At 35.8% G+C, this 15802-nt stretch overlaps 2 protein-coding genes across 2 annotated transcripts; one reads left to right on the top strand and one right to left on the bottom strand.

Moving 5' to 3' along the window:
* Positions 1-803: 803 nt before the first annotated feature.
* Positions 804-10256, bottom strand: LOC140152432 (ubiquinone biosynthesis monooxygenase COQ6, mitochondrial-like). Its single transcript, XM_072174746.1, has 8 exons — positions 9883-10256; positions 8293-8427; positions 7288-7709; positions 6790-6852; positions 6381-6488; positions 4933-5135; positions 4142-4257; positions 804-3089 (listed from the first exon to the last, which is right to left on the bottom strand). The coding sequence occupies exons 1-8, from the start codon at positions 10118-10120 to the stop codon at positions 2893-2895; spliced, it is 1482 nt and encodes a 493-aa protein (XP_072030847.1). The 5' UTR covers positions 10121-10256; the 3' UTR covers positions 804-2892.
* Positions 10257-10492: 236 nt separating this feature from the next.
* On the top strand, positions 10493-15802 carry LOC140152433 (COMM domain-containing protein 1-like). Its single transcript, XM_072174747.1, has 4 exons — positions 10493-10697; positions 11614-11772; positions 12531-12665; positions 14348-15802. The coding sequence occupies exons 1-4, from the start codon at positions 10524-10526 to the stop codon at positions 14447-14449; spliced, it is 570 nt and encodes a 189-aa protein (XP_072030848.1). The 5' UTR covers positions 10493-10523; the 3' UTR covers positions 14450-15802.

Below are 15802 nucleotides of genomic sequence, written 5' to 3' on the forward strand. Positions count from 1 at the left end.
TGTGGAAGATTAAGGTAATGCCTTCTTTAGGAGGTGAATGGATTTCAAGTGAAATAGCCCATTGCTGAAATTCTTACTTCCCTATATAGTCTTTGACAATTATTTTTGCTCCCTATTTAACATGTATTGCTGTATAAATTAGCCTTTGGCCTGATTGGATTAGACCGTGACATTAATATGAATTAGTAATCTCAAATAATGAGATCAAAAGAGTATTGTCACTATTGTGCATTTGTAATATCAATGATTGTTCAATTTTTGATGAACAAATATTTTTGTCTTTGAAGAACATGCAGTTTAATAAAAATATGTACTTTATACATGATGTGTGGAGGTTTCCTTCTGTTGATGTTGGTGTGTGTGGGTGGGCCACTTAATAATAGTGAACATAACAAAAAAAGTCCCCACTAGTGAATGGTCATAACTTCATGCACAAGCAAAAATTTAATATCAATGTTTGGAAAATGGTGCTGGCTGCAGTACTATACCACACTTGTGTGAAATGATATTGGAATGATAGGAAATTCACGATTGAATGAAATATGTGATTCAAGAAGTTGCAGCATCATTTACTTTGTGAGAGGATACATATCGTTGTGAGTTTGGCAGACAGCCAAATCTGTATTTGGCTTTCGATAAATTCATGGATATTTTTGAATTAGCAAACAAGAGATCAATGCTTAAGGGGCAGCATATGAATTTTTTAAATGGTAAAAAATCATATACGGTACCCTCAAAATTGATTGATCCCTTGTTTCTCTAATTAAACAAATTCATGTGTAGCATAAATTAAAAAAAACCAAAAAACGAATCCAGATTCACCTGTTTGTCAACCATGCCCAATGCTCTCCAAATTGAAAAGACAACAATCAAAACCTCTTATTAATTGATGACACACACTTCTTGCCATTCACTTCAGGTGTGTGGAACATGTAGGCTACACAATTTCATGCTGCATAATCATTTTCAAATTACACCAAATCTAAGTTTATTCATTTATTTGTTTATCTCCATTTGTTTTCAAGTGTGGTATCATACTATAAGTAACACAATTCTCTAAACATTCATCAGTTTTATTGCTTTATTAATTGTGTTATGAATACTTTAATCTAGTGCAAACTTTTCCTTTTGATGTATTTGTGTACTACACAATACATGCACAACCAAATCACTTTCACAGAACCCCTAAACAAGTTTTACCAAAACAAATGTTTTCTTAAGGCAATTGGCATAAATGTGTACCATTTTTGGACTGAATTTACAATCATTTTGAAAAACTGCAAGTGCATCATGATCAGAAGAAAAAACACCTTTCAATTTTCAGCCCCAATGGTTACCAAAACAAACCCATTTTCTTTTTGATCATGCATTTTCCCCCTCCCCTTGCTCCAGTGCAAGACCTTTTTGTTATCAATGTGATCAAGTAAAGTAGCTTGTCATTAGCAAGTAAACTCTGAATTGATAGAGAACAAAAAGAAGAAATCCAAACCAAAAGAAAATTAAAAGTGTGTGGTCCCATTGCAACACATGGTGTTGTTAACCTCACATGGAGGCACATCACCCAAACATTCTTATTCCAAGTTTTGAGTTCAATTATTGCTCCAGCTGTTTGGAATCTAGAAGCAAAAATGTTTATTTCAGATTCATGATAACCACCACACTTGCATTTTTTTGTCCATACTGCCAAAATGAAACACTATTTCAGACCTTAAATTTGACCGGGTTGAGAAAAAAAATCTTCTAATCTAATACCCAAATCGGCATTTTGAATGCGAATTCTATTATAAACTGTTTGGGACCATGATAACTGGACCATGTAGTTTAGCTCCTATTAGTCCATTTCAATCCCTTGAGTTGATATTAATTCACATTGCAGTATTTCAGTTGAAATCCATACACCCCCATGGAGGACATGCTCTTGATCTCCCACACACGGAGTATGAATTTCAAATGAGGTTACCTTAATGGGTGACGCCATTTGAAATCTATACCACTTATGTTGGATATAAAAACATCTTTCATAGAGGGTGTACGGATTTCAACTGGAAATTGAATAACCCCCTTTGACAGCCGAATGGTTTTTTTTTCTGTACTGTGTAACAATACAATAGCTCAAGCACAGCTCAAGACCATGATGCACATTGTTTCTAATCCTAGTATTAAATTGGAATCATAAAACTAATCAACTGGACTCACTTTTATTTTGAGAGGTTACGGTATCGCACCTTATCTAAGACAACGTAACCTCTCAAGATAATAGTGAGTCCAGTTGATTAGTTTTATGATTCCAATTTAAAATTTATTATATCTGGATGAATGACAACCTTCATAAACATATCATCCTAGCACATTATCAGAACAACTAAGAATTTCTTCTCAAAACATTAATGCATTGCAAAATTTCATCTTTGAAAAACTGAGTAGAAGCTCCTGAAAACAATTTGCCAAATGACTTTGGCAATTTTCTAATCAGTCTCACTGATTTTTAACTCTTGATTTATTCCAAAGAACAGGCTATTCCAGTTGAAACTGATACAGCCCCTATGGAAGAAGTGACCTTAATCTTCCACACATTCAAACTTTATTTCTCCTGTATGTTTGTTCCCAGAGAAGGAAGTAGGAGAAATAGGATTTGCAACTACTTGCTTCAATGTAACTAAACCATTTTCACCCTGGTGTGGCAGTGACGTCAAGGCATTGGCAGCTGTTTTGTGCACACATCTATGCAGCGTCTTTCAAAGTGTGCATGTATACGCCAGCGCTTTTGACTTGACACTAGCGATTTGTAGCTGCGCCCAATGAAACAGGAACTGATGTCACTGCCACATCATGGTAGACTTACAATCAGAGTTTGAGTTTATATGTCTTGTCAATTACCAATAAACAATCAATTCAGGTAGAAGCTCCAGATATGAAAGCATTTTTCAATGGTGTCATTGCATTAGTTGCTTGTAATCCAAGACTCCTCACCAACACAACAGCTTGATTATCAGTAGAATATAAGCGCTTGAGTCCATCTACGGCTGCCATGATTGGGATGATATGACGCTGTCTGGAACTCTCATATTCCAACAGGTGATGTAAACTTCCTGTAGGTAGGCAGGGAAAATAAATGGACTGAGGTTTGGAATGATTCAGTGTTTTGATAGGATGCTTGATAGAAGAACATGTTTCATCAAGACTTGCGATCAAGCTTACAATTGATTTACTAAAGGTTTACAAGCTGTATCAAAATTATTTGTACCCATCAATTTTGATGTTTATTGGAAAGCCTGCCTCTTCCAAATGCAACACTGGATACTCTTGAAATGTCCAGAATGTTTAGTTTATGACTTGTTATACAATTAATCTACAAATTATTTGGATCTTATGTTGAATTTACAATCATTTCGATACAGCTTGTACATGTGGTATATCAACTGTAAGATTGATTGCAAGGTCTGTAAAATGCATCTGCAAGTAGTATGCATCAATAGGTAATGGAAGCAGGAGCCATAACAAAGTGACACAGTTATGCTGCTGTGTAATTCCAATCTGTTTACATTGCCTTGTAAGTGCCATAACTGACAATATTTCTAAAGGGGGGCAAAATTGCAAAATTGTCCTGCTGATCTGATATCAAAATTACTTTGTAGGGACAAATTTGCAATTTCAATGCTAAATTTGGTCAATTATTTTATGAGAGTATTTCGAGCCGAGGAAGCAATCCCAGTCAGTACACCACTGGGCTTGTCGTAACATGGTTGACCTCAATTATTATCGAGCGCTAAAAGAATGTCCACAACTAGACAATTGTACCTATTAATTAACCTTACCATGTTGTTAAGTTGCATAATAGATGAATAGATTCATCAGGTTTGAAGGTAAATAAATATGTACTCTTTCAAACAAAACCAAAATTTACTTACTAGTTGCTTAATGCTTTTCGACTATGAAACCGTCAGAACATTGAGTGACAATTGTACACTCTCTGTGGTCAGGATTCATCCCACTAGAAGTGATCAGCAATCAATATTCTGATGATTCTTTTCAACCATGAAAAGCAAAACCGTTAAACTAGTGAGTAAATTTTGGTTTTGTTTACAAGAATTGATGTATTTTTTTTATGTATGAGTGATATTTACGACATCTATCACCTTACCTAGATCTTTACCAAGCTTCGCAGCTTCAACAAGTTTATCTGCAAGACATTCTACATCACCAAATCCCAAGTTGATTCCCTGGCCAGCTAGTGGATGGATACGGTGGGCTGCATCTCTGAAAGGGACAACAAGAAATCATCAAACTATCTCTGAAAGTGTAATAGTTTACTCCTAAATTTTACTATCAGCAGCATTTTGACAACCATTAAGGCAAGTGGGATGGCAAGGGCCATACTTTTCAATTTTAGCCATTTGATTAAACAACTGCAGTGTACTTCAGTCCTGCTGACTACAGACCATAGGTTGCCCATGCCTGGTCTAAGTACACAACACAATAGCGCCCCTGCCTGTGATTTGAACATGCAACCCTCTGATTATGAGTCCGACCCATATCACTGTATCCTCCTTATATTTAGGACAGGATTGTCTTGTGTTTAATAAAATGTCCACATTAAAATGACTAGTATGGATAACATTTTAACCCTATGAGCACTACATGTACTGCCTAAATTATTGGCCTCTAAGAACTATTTTGATTGGTTTCAAATATCATATATTGAGCAAATCAGATTTATAACGGTTATAATAATCAGTGGGACTGAAGTGGATTTAACTGAAAATTGCTGAGATCTAAAAGCTGTATTTTCATTGGTTACCTAAATGATTACCTCATGTAATTACCCAATCAGGGGCTCTGTAAGAAATGCAATGCAAAAGTGCACATACATGTAGGGTTAACCATCTCAGCCTTCTAACATAGTGGCTAGTGACACATCTATAAGCAACTTACCCAATGAGTGCTAGTCTTGGTTTAACATAATGCATCGCATGACCTAATGCTAACGGAAAGCGCCCTCTACTGCCAGGATCAATACTAATCACACTTGGTGGTAGTTGTCGTACAGAGGAGCCTTCTGGGGAAATTGTTGAGAGGATACCTTGAAAAAACTGGCTTATGCTGTCAATGGTTGGGTCATGGTGGCTATTGTCCCACTGTAAAGCAAGCAAAGAAATCAGAGAATAATAGTGCTATAGCTACAAAAACAAAAAGTTCATAGAAATTAAATTTCCTTGAGATTAAGCAATCAAATGTTGGAAGTACGAATTTGCTAAGTTAACATTGAGCTTTCTTACTAATACTATAATATATTAAATGTATAGTAAGAAACCTGAGCAAGGTTTACCAACTTTATATGGGAAAACGTAAACTCAAAAGAGACATGATCAACTGGGGAAATAAAGTAAAAAAATGCAGAGGATAGCCCAAAATTACCAATTCTAAAGCATGCAGAGGCTAAATGTCAATTGAACAAGCATATAACAAGTAAGTACACTAGGTGATAAAAAAACCCTTTGAGGGTTGATCGGTTGGGCTTTTTTTTTTAGGCTAAAATTACCCTAAAATTTCTTCAAAACCTGACAAAAATGTGAAACATTTTCAGCCAAAATTAATAATTTTTGGCCCAAAACGGCTAATTTTACATGATTTTAGCAATCATTTTTTTCGTTGCCTAATGGTGCAATAATTCTGCCTAACTCATTTGTATGTTGCTTTAATTCATCATCAAAGTGAATACGTCAGAATTTGGTTACTGGTTCATGCTTGGTTTGCACACCTGTTAGCAACCATTAGTGTGAACCAGTTGACTTAGCAAAGATTGATTTTGATATCACACTACAACAGCAAAGATTTGTGGTGAAGTTTAAATCTGCCTAACTGTATGATCTAGTTAACAGTGTTTAAAAGTTACTTAACTTTACATATATTGTGGTCACTTCACATTTTGCCTAACTCTACCCTCCAACATGCTGGTACAATAAGCTAGAAAACAACGGGGACCAAGAGCCAAGTAACACTAAGTGCATTGAAACAAAATTAATGACGACTGCACACCTGAGGATATAATCAGACTCAACCAATAATAAACCAAAAAGTCCATACTGGATACATCTAATCAACCCTCATAGACAAACCCTACACACACGCCCCTACACTTATGTATCGTTAATAACACAACATTTCGTCCGAAACCATAGGACATCATCAGGTGACTGAATTAGGTTGATTGGTAATGTGAGACCTAATTCAGTCAGCTGATGATGTCCGATGGTTTCGGACGAAACATCGTGTTAATGAAACGTAAGTTCCAGTATTTGATTTATTTCTGTACTCTAGATTTACCAACTGGATGAATAATCTACACCAAGACATATGTGTATATATATATGTAAACTTACAAATGCATTGTTGATCTCTTCCACAAACTCTTCATCTGTCAATTGCATCAAACCTTTGGCTTTGTCAGTTGTAATGGACCACACAAGTGAACTCTGAGTATCACTGAGCTGCAAAAACGGTAACAAGATTTTATACATGTAAGTACATTGTTCTTTTTTCAAAGCATAATACTGGTTCCCGATTACACATAAACAACTGAAACATATATACTACCACATAAACAAGACCAAATTGGCTAGGATATGTTCCTAAAAGTTTATGAAGTTAGGCCTTGCTGTCCAAGAGAGCTTTATGAATTTATCTTTTGACATATACCTTAGTGAAGGAAGCTGCAAACGAATGTATTTTTTAAAAACGTTACTTAAACGTAAAATAAGGATACAAAATAAAGAATGCTATGAAACTTACCGGGAGCATAGCAATTGGGCCTGTTGGAAGGAAACGCTGCCAGGCGACATTATTTTCCGAAGGCTATATTGATGGAAAGAAGAAAAGGAAAAGACTTATTGAAGCAAATAGTCGGCACTTTGTTACATTGAATGACATACATGTTTTTGCCAAGTAACGCTTATAATTTCAGCTTATATTGCAACATATATTACGACACCATCACAGCATCTTTGTTCAGCATAGTGTTTACACTCATCCGCTCACTTGAAAGCAGAGGCTGTGAATCTAGCCTCCTCTGACAGCGGTCGGTGAACACGCATCAAATCACAAACACAACATCAGTTTGGAACCATAAGATCAGAGAAGCCTTGGTGATCAAGTGATTACATCGCACTGCTCATTAGAGACACTGAAAAAGTAACTTTTTAAGCTTATGTCAATATGACATGAGTCCAATATCAGTCCACATACTGCTAAAAACACTACTTTATTTCTAAAATATTCTTGTGAACATACCTCTGATAGATGAAGTGTAGCAACGACACCACTCTGTCCATACTCCCATCCCAACACATCTATACCACACATCTTTCTTATAGAGGAGTTAGCCCCATCAGCCGCTATTAATAACCTAGCCTTTACACACTCTCCATTATGGAGTTCTACTTCTGCCCAATTTGCCTCATCAACAACATTCTGCTGTGGTATATGTACATTTGTCACTAATGTTTCATACTCCACACGAACATTACTTGAGAGTTTTTCAAGCTGTGTTGACAGAGCCTCTATGGTGACATTGTTTTCAACAATGTATGCCAGGTATTCAGACAGATCATCATTATTCATTGTAATGACTGCATCTGAGCATGCATCCCAGACTTGCATACGACAAAATGGTTTCACTCTCTGCTTCACCATTTCTTCCCAAGCACCAACACCTGCACAATATGGATAAAAATAAAATCACTTAGGATATTTTTCACACTAGTTCATTTTATTGCAGTGTGTCATGATCAGGTTTTGTTTGTTTCAAGGCCGTAATGCTCACTCTGTTGTGATAGCCACATTTTATTTTAACTATTCATTTTCTTGTGGGTCAACCTTTTTTGCCACAAAATGATGGCTATGCACAAGTCTTGCTATGCACATGTTCCTTATTTTGTTCTTTAGGCAGCACACAATTTGGTGTGAATTTGCCACCTAAACAATTTCAAATTTCATTGCTGACAGTCAAAGTTTATAAAGTGGTTTTCAGAGCTGCTAAAAGTTTCAAAAATACATATTTTTCCCATGGTCATAAGGATTCAGAAAAAGTACTTACAGTTTATTCATAACCTCCATGTATTATGCCATTATGTATATGCTAATCAAATTGCTTGTTAAGTTGTTACAAACATGAAATAACTTTGCATCAGTTAAACATATATGTTGGGTGCTCTAACCATTTTGCTTTTGACTTGTGATTTACCTCTAATCATTACACAGAATTGCATGTCAGATTTCTGCACAATTAGTACTTACTGTCCAATAGATCAACTGCACCAGGATTAAGAGCACACACTCTGTTACTGTAATGTTCTGGGAGTTTTCCCATTTCAGGCTTGGCAGCACCTTCTAGCAAAAGGATTTTATGGTTTTGAAGACTTGGTTCTTGACCTGTATCAATTGTAATCAAATTAAAGAAAGATTACAAGTTAAAATCAACACAGTATTGTGACCTGTGGGTCAACCCATAGTGCCAGGTAAGACCATGGTCCAAAACCCTGGCATGTTGACAATTGACCCAGATGATTAAGAAAGGTTTATGAACAATATAAAAGCACCAAAAATAATTTAAAAAAATAAAAAACAACATTTGATATACTGGACTACCCAATGTTTAAGCCTATACCGGTATTTGACACATAAATGTAATTTATGTATGTAGTTTAACAAGCTGTTACAAAGTGATATATCTGCAATAAATGCCTAATCAATTTTCCATTGTTCCAGGGTCAGAATTTCGGCTTGAATCAGAGAATCGATTCTCGCAAAGATTCTCGTAAACAGATTTGCGTGAATCAAAGTTGATTCTCGCAAATGTTTGTAGTTTACACAGAAGTTGATTTGCGAGAATCAAATGATTCGTGCAAATGTATTCGGCAAGAATCAAGATTGATTCTCGCATTGTGAAACGAAATTCTGACCCTGTTGTTCATTGAAGTCATTGCAATTGAGACACAATGGGCTATTTCATTTAAAATCCACACTCCCCTGTTGAAGATTTTGGAATTTATATCTTCCACAAGGGGAGTATGAATTTCAAATGGAATGAACACATTAGCAGCTCTATTTGAAACTCACCCTCCTTCAGTGGAAGATTCATGTTGAATCTTAGAGGGTGTATGAAATTCAAATGGTGCTGCATGTGTTATTTCATTTGAGAGTCATACTCCCCCTGTGGAAGATATTTCCAAAATCTTCCATAGGGGGAGTGTGGATTTTAAGTGGAATAGCCCAATACAGGGTATTTTAAATGTTATAGTATTTACAGACCTATAATATTAATATTCATTTATAAAATGGTCTGAATAGAGGAAATAAAGGTTAAAATCATTCAAAATAATGTAGTTTCTGTTCTGTACGCAACAAATACCCACTGAACTACATAAAACACTCCATTGGGCATTGCTTTACTCTAGAACTCTAGCTTTGAATTTGCACACGATAGTTACGCATTCGATGCTAGAGTGCTTTGCTATGGTTTTTCGGTTGGACAGCGGTGCAATTATTTGCACCGGAGGTTATTTATTCTATTAATGTTGAAATTTGGATGAAAGTTATTTTGATGAGTCAACTGTATCTTTTGACTTTGCCTATTTTGGATAGTCTAAAATTTTGCTGAAGTGTCATTTTTAGCAACATTTTTAATGCAATCGCCTGTCGTGATCGGCTGTGTTTACTTCTGAACTTCCATTGCTGTACACCGTGTCATGCTTCAGCGAATCTGACTAGATTTTGAATGCAATGGTCTCTAGCCTAGGCTAGAATGTGAAGCTATCGGTGAGCAAATTCTTGGCTAGACTTCTCGAGCAAGCGTTGCTATTTTGAAAAACTGGGGGAAAAACTTACCCAATGCACATGCCATTGCGCGCCCTGCCATGCCACCTCCAGCGATAACAACATCATAGAGCTCACTTGATTCTCCATTATACACAGGCCTTCCCTGATAACGCCTACTACTACTGCAAAGACATCTCACATCTACTTTTGGTGTGAAATTTGATTTAAGCTTACTTGATGAGAGTTTGTTGATGCACTGAAACACAGATTTACACCGTTTAAGGGTTGATACAACCGCAACCTGCATTTTCAAAACCTTTAAAAGGTTCTATGAAGTTGTTTAAGTGTTAACTTGGAATTTTACACAATTGATTTAGCATGAAAATCGCTTATTTTTCAAGATTATTTACTAATAATTGATGGCCTACGAGCTGATTAAGTGACAGGCTGTATTTAACCGATACGGTGTTTTTAAACAAGAATTCATTTTAGTAAATCAATCAAATTTGCATTTTTGCATTCATATTTCATGGATTCAGAAAATAATAAATACTAGTTTATAATACTAATATAATACTAAAAAAATATTGTGAATTATAAAAAAAAATGATATTTAGCCTTCATTTATTAACGAGAGTTAGTGAAAGATTACAGTATAGTAACACTGTGGAGAAGAGTTGTGGAAACAAACAAATTTAGCAGACGACAAAATGGCTGACGAGGAAGAAATTCGTCGTGTAGTTGGGTTGTTAAATGGCCTAGCAAAACGAGAATACTATGGCAACAAAGACATAAGCGATGACTTCCTAAAGACCGAATTATACCCAGACGATAGTGAAGAAGATTTCAGTGTCCGGCTCACAAAATGCAAGAATTTACTAAAGGTACTGTGTAGCCTAACTAATCATGTATGAATTAGACACAGTCTCAGACTTTCAAGGTACATATTTCGAGGTGCATAACAAACACCAAATTGGTGTCATAACAAACACCAAATTGGTGTCGATGACCTGACATGCATGCATTCTTTTGTCGAGAGTTCACATGGTCTTTCAATTTGTGCCGAGTGTCCTTGGCAGACTTGACTATGCTTCAGTGGTCATGAAAGGATTCAATAGATAACCTCTGCCCCACTAATCCCCAGCTATTGTCTGAAATTACACCTCGGAAGATATATTATAACAACTCAGTCCCTCAAATGATAGTCATATAACGACCAAAAGATAAATGACTGACTATCATTGAGGACTGAGTTCCATAGTCTAGTAATGAATAGTATTACTATTAGTACTACTGAGTAGGATTAATGAATGAACGCAGTTGCAGCTTTCAATAGTGTGATATGTTTTTGCGTACACTGCACGATCATGACGAAGTACGCCAGCGTGTGCGACTGTGCGTGAGTAACGCGGAAGTGAATCCAACCATACCAACGCACTTGTGATTGGTTAGCATTGTATCCAAGGCCAGGGGCCAGGGCATGAAGGGCAAGGTCGTGTGTTCGCGTTGTAGTTTGTTAACTTTTTATCCTGTACATACGCTATTCAAGTGGAGCATGTTGTGCGCTTCTAAGTTGTATGCTTCTGGGGCAGAACATGTAAAATCTTTTCAAAACCCAACTTGCAAAAAAAAACACCAGGTGTTGTTTTAATTTTGTGATATTATGTAGAATTTACCTGTATAAATCAAGTTTGATAACAATTTTCTCCATACAGTATTTTGCCTGGCAGACCAACAGAGTGTGTACCAAATGTAAACAAAAGTATTCTTTATCTTAATGTTTCCTCTGATACATTTCAGAGTATTGCATCTGCTGATATGGATTTTAACCAGTTGGAAGCTTTCTTGACATCGCACACAAGGAAAAAGGAAGGGGGAATTACAAAAAATCAAGCAACAGCATTCAGTAAATTTTGGAAAAGCAACAAAGTCAAAATTCATGAGAGTATGGTGGCAAAGGTAAGAAATGTCCACTTTTGGGCATTTTATCCAATATATACTTATCTGACTGCTCTTTGTTTCACTTGTTTCAATGTTATTATGGATATTTGCCTGTTATTTTCTAGAAGAGCCTAATCAACCTATTTACTTTTACTGGGCCAGGTGAATTTTAACCTCCTCTGTAGCAAAGAGTGATTCAGGACTAGGTCATACATGGTAGACTGAATGGTTGGGGTTTGGAGCTGAGTTAGGGTTTGTCTAGATGGGATGGTTGAAGTGGGAGGCTAAGTGTGGGCATGTGTTTTACAGAGACCCTACATTTATTTGAGAGCTTTGGAATCTTTTTCGAATCCTTTCCCTGTTTTCTTTTAATTGCTTTTTTGGCCATCTTTGTTCTTGAGCTCTGCAGTGGCAGGGGGGCAATGTGCCCCAGGCACCACCCTTAGGCTAAGGTGAGCACCAAATTGTCCAATTCAGCATCAAGTCAACATTTTCAGCACAAAATCAATTGAAAGAACATTTTAAGACCGATATTCAACTTCTAGTAACCAAAATTAATTGTTTTAGGTATTAGGGGAGGGGCATTATGTATCCTTAGCCCTGGGCGCCACACTCACCCCTACGCCACTGCCCGCGTCTAAGATATTCTCGGGGGAGCTCTGGACTAGGTTACAATTGTAGCCCTATGGTGAATCCAGGCTTGGTAATTAAACAATCATGGACAATAAAATTGACTATGACATTCAGTTCTATTTTTCATTGCATTCTTGATTCAGAATACTTGGGGGAATACACTGAAGAGTCTTAGTTGGAGGATTGATATAAAGAGCCAAGCTAAACATATAGACCAACTCAATACACCAACTGCCATTGTGGAGTTACAAATAGCTGAAAGTCAGGCCTCTGACAAGGTAGGATATGTACATCATTTTTGTTTTGTTATACAGTGGAATATATTGTACTTGTAAGATGAGATTGTAATGGTGAATTGACCATTCTTTTAAGGCCAGAGTAATGGAGGACACATTCGTTCACGCCCGAATTTGAGATTTCTTGATATTTATCAACACTAAGATGTATTATTTCACTTGAAACTGACAAAAATACAACTTCCTAATATTTACTCGTATTTTTGCTTGATTTATCTCACTCCTTTCAACTCTAAAATGTCACATGGCTCAAGACAGCTTAGTAAATTGGCGGGAAATAATGAGTCAGAAATGCGTGAATCGCGAAATATTGTGATTACGCTCGCTTAATTCGGCGTCGGCGTGGCCGTGGCGCAACTCTCTGCGTATGTCCGACGCAGTCAAGGCGCATTCGGTATGTTGTTAACGCCAGCAAATGTGATGTAAACAAAACAAAAATTTGCAGTGAAAAAGCCACTTAGATTTTTTAATTATTTTGGATTTTGGCGCACTAAAAGCAGACATTATAGATTCATTGGTGCAAAAAGATGCATATTTAGACCATGCACCAGATACAGCTTTTACAAGCGTGAAAGTCTTACCGCTTTTAAAATATAAGGACGTTTTGTGCATAATTTTGACATTTTTTTACTAAAACGTCGATTTCTCAGAGTTCATTTTTGACAATATTGCACAATTTTTGTGACAAGATAACTCGAAAAATATGCAAGCAAAAGGTAAACATTTTGCACTATCGTTTAGAGCACATCAAAGTCTAGGGAAGGTTTTCTCATTTTTTCAAAATATTTGTTTTAAACAAAAATATACACCATTATGTGCAATTTTTAGCTTAATAGAGTGACAAAATAGTTTTTTTCACATGTTTTTTGCAATATTTTGAAAAATAAGACAAATTTCAAAAAAATAAAAAAACCTTCCCTAAGTTCATGTCTCTTCTCCATGAAAAACTAACCAAAAAGTTTTTACTCCGAACGGATTTTTTTTAACTTGTCACAAAAAAATTGGGGTAAAAAAGTGCATTTTTGTGATTTTTTCAAAAACTTGAGATTTTTGAACAAATCTGACGTCACCATGGGATTCCTTGAATCATTTCCTTTCCAAAAATGTATAGTTTTATATACTTTCGACATACAATTAAAAAATAATGATGCTCGAAAAGGTCCATGTTCTCTCCCATTACTCTGCCCTTAAACAGTAATACTGATCTATCCCGATATGAAGTAATAACTGTACATTAATTATGCATTCCCTTCCCTATGTTTTAGATCACCATTTGATATGAATATTGCCCCAGTGACATATTTTAGTTTACTTATCTTGGAGCATGATATGCTTCTGCATACAGTCCAACATGAATTGAATCTTACCACCCATGACAGGTTGTCAATGAGATCCATGGTATCAATATCACCCATCAATTTTGTTTGCTCTGTCAGGTGTAACAATTCAAAGGTTTCTGGAGAGAAAGTCCTATCTACAATAGCTGCCTTATATATATTTTGACAATTTCTGCATTCTATATTGTATATATCTAAAAATATGACACCTGGCAGCTATTGTAAATAGGACCTTCTTGTCCTAAACTCTAGCTTTGTGCAACTATCTTGTACATGTAAATATACTAACATCATTTTTTTCTTCTATTTTTTTTTGTTCTTTTACAGGAAGCCGATGTTGTAAGGTTTGAAATGGATGAAGAAAAACTAGTTCAAGTTACCCAAAGTTTGAATGAAATAGAAGAAAGACTGGCTGCTTACACTAAATAAAGACAAAACCATTCCTCATTATTCAATTGCATTGCAATTGAAATATGTGATGTGATCAAGCTAAATGAGTCCGATGTCGATCAAAATCAAAATTTAGTTTTCAATTTAATTACATGGGCCATTCTCAGAGCTTTATTTTGCTGAAAACCCCATTAATAATTAGACTTACAGTTACAGACTTACAATATTCCGGACATCTGACTCACTTTGGATGATCACATCACATATTTTGTTTTATTTACCGTACTATTTTTGTATACTGATGGAAGAGAAAATTAGGAAAAGTTGTAGAATTAAATGAAAGAATAACCAAAAGTGGGACAAAATAAAGTCTATAACCATACATACTACTATCTACTAAACTATGATCTGGGTGCCTCCCCTGGACCAATTGTGGACAACCCCGGTGGACAAGCAACACATAGACCACTTCCAACTGAACAACCCTAAGGGTTAATGGAATGGGCTATTCCAATTGAAATCTATACACCTTCTATGGATGATATTACCTTAAATCTTCCACACTGGGAGTGTGATGTAAGTTTCAAACAAGGATTACCTGAATGGATGACTCTATTTGAAATCCTAAAGCTCTGTGTGGGAGATTAAGGTCATGGCTTGCATATGGAGTATATAGATTTTAACTGGAATACTAGTAGCCAAATGTACATTTGAAATTTAGAGATTTTAGAGAGCTATGTAATTAATACATAGCAGCTATACTTTGTGTGGCTGGGTACGGTAGTATGGCATTGTATTTTTGTAATTAAAGAAATTATGAACTGAGAAGATTGTATTATGTAGAACACAAATTTATAATATTTTCATTCCATGTAAGTTTTAAAGGAACTTGTTTACACACATTAATACATTAATATGTGTTCAATTTACTTTAAAAAGTTGTAATTGCTTATTTTAAAAGTGGTGATTGGTACCATAGGAGACATACATAATAGCAATTGAATGAGAGTAGTTTTGTACCTCCGAACCTACCTGACTCACTCACTATTAATATTTAAAAAGTCTCCTAGTAACACTGAATCTGGTTTTCTAATAAAGAAATACTAACTTTGAATGCTTACATCCAAATCTTAAGACTTGTATTGTAAACACCTGTTATAAATGATTCATGTTTTAGTGAGAACCTGCTATGTAAAAATAGCAATTAATTGAACATAATGGAGACTTCAACTGAGCTGCATAATGAGAGAAAGAACTAAAATAGCTGCAACTGAGCTACATAATAAGAGTAAAAATGTCTCCATGCGTTTATTTTGCGGGGGGATTTGGGGGCGGGAGCCCCCGGAGTAAAACCAGGGGGCAGCAAAAAAGAAAGGATGGCAGAAGAACTAT

This window comes from Amphiura filiformis, chromosome 5 (genome assembly GCF_039555335.1).
Source record: "Amphiura filiformis chromosome 5, Afil_fr2py, whole genome shotgun sequence".
Classification (NCBI taxonomy): Eukaryota; Metazoa; Echinodermata; class Ophiuroidea; order Amphilepidida; family Amphiuridae; genus Amphiura; species Amphiura filiformis.

What these genes read in the sequence shown, in the direction of transcription:
- LOC140152432 (XM_072174746.1), bottom strand. Translation starts at nt 10,120, where the DNA reads ATGCAGGTTGCGGTTGTATCAACCCTTAAACGGTGTAAATCTGTGTTT. An exon ending in CGCAATGGCATGTGCATTGG is followed by an intron (nt 8,428 to 9,882) that starts GTAAGTTTTTCC and finishes CAATTGATACAG; the next exon opens with GTCAAGAACCAAGTCTTCAA. An exon ending in GCCCAATTGCTATGCTCCCG is followed by an intron (nt 6,489 to 6,789) that starts GTAAGTTTCATA and finishes CCGTTTTTGCAG; the next exon opens with CTCAGTGATACTCAGAGTTC.
- LOC140152433 (XM_072174747.1), top strand. Translation starts at nt 10,524, where the DNA reads ATGGCTGACGAGGAAGAAATTCGTCGTGTAGTTGGGTTGTTAAATGGC. An exon ending in AATGCAAGAATTTACTAAAG is followed by an intron (nt 10,698 to 11,613) that starts GTACTGTGTAGC and finishes GATACATTTCAG; the next exon opens with AGTATTGCATCTGCTGATAT. An exon ending in AAAGTCAGGCCTCTGACAAG is followed by an intron (nt 12,666 to 14,347) that starts GTAGGATATGTA and finishes GTTCTTTTACAG; the next exon opens with GAAGCCGATGTTGTAAGGTT.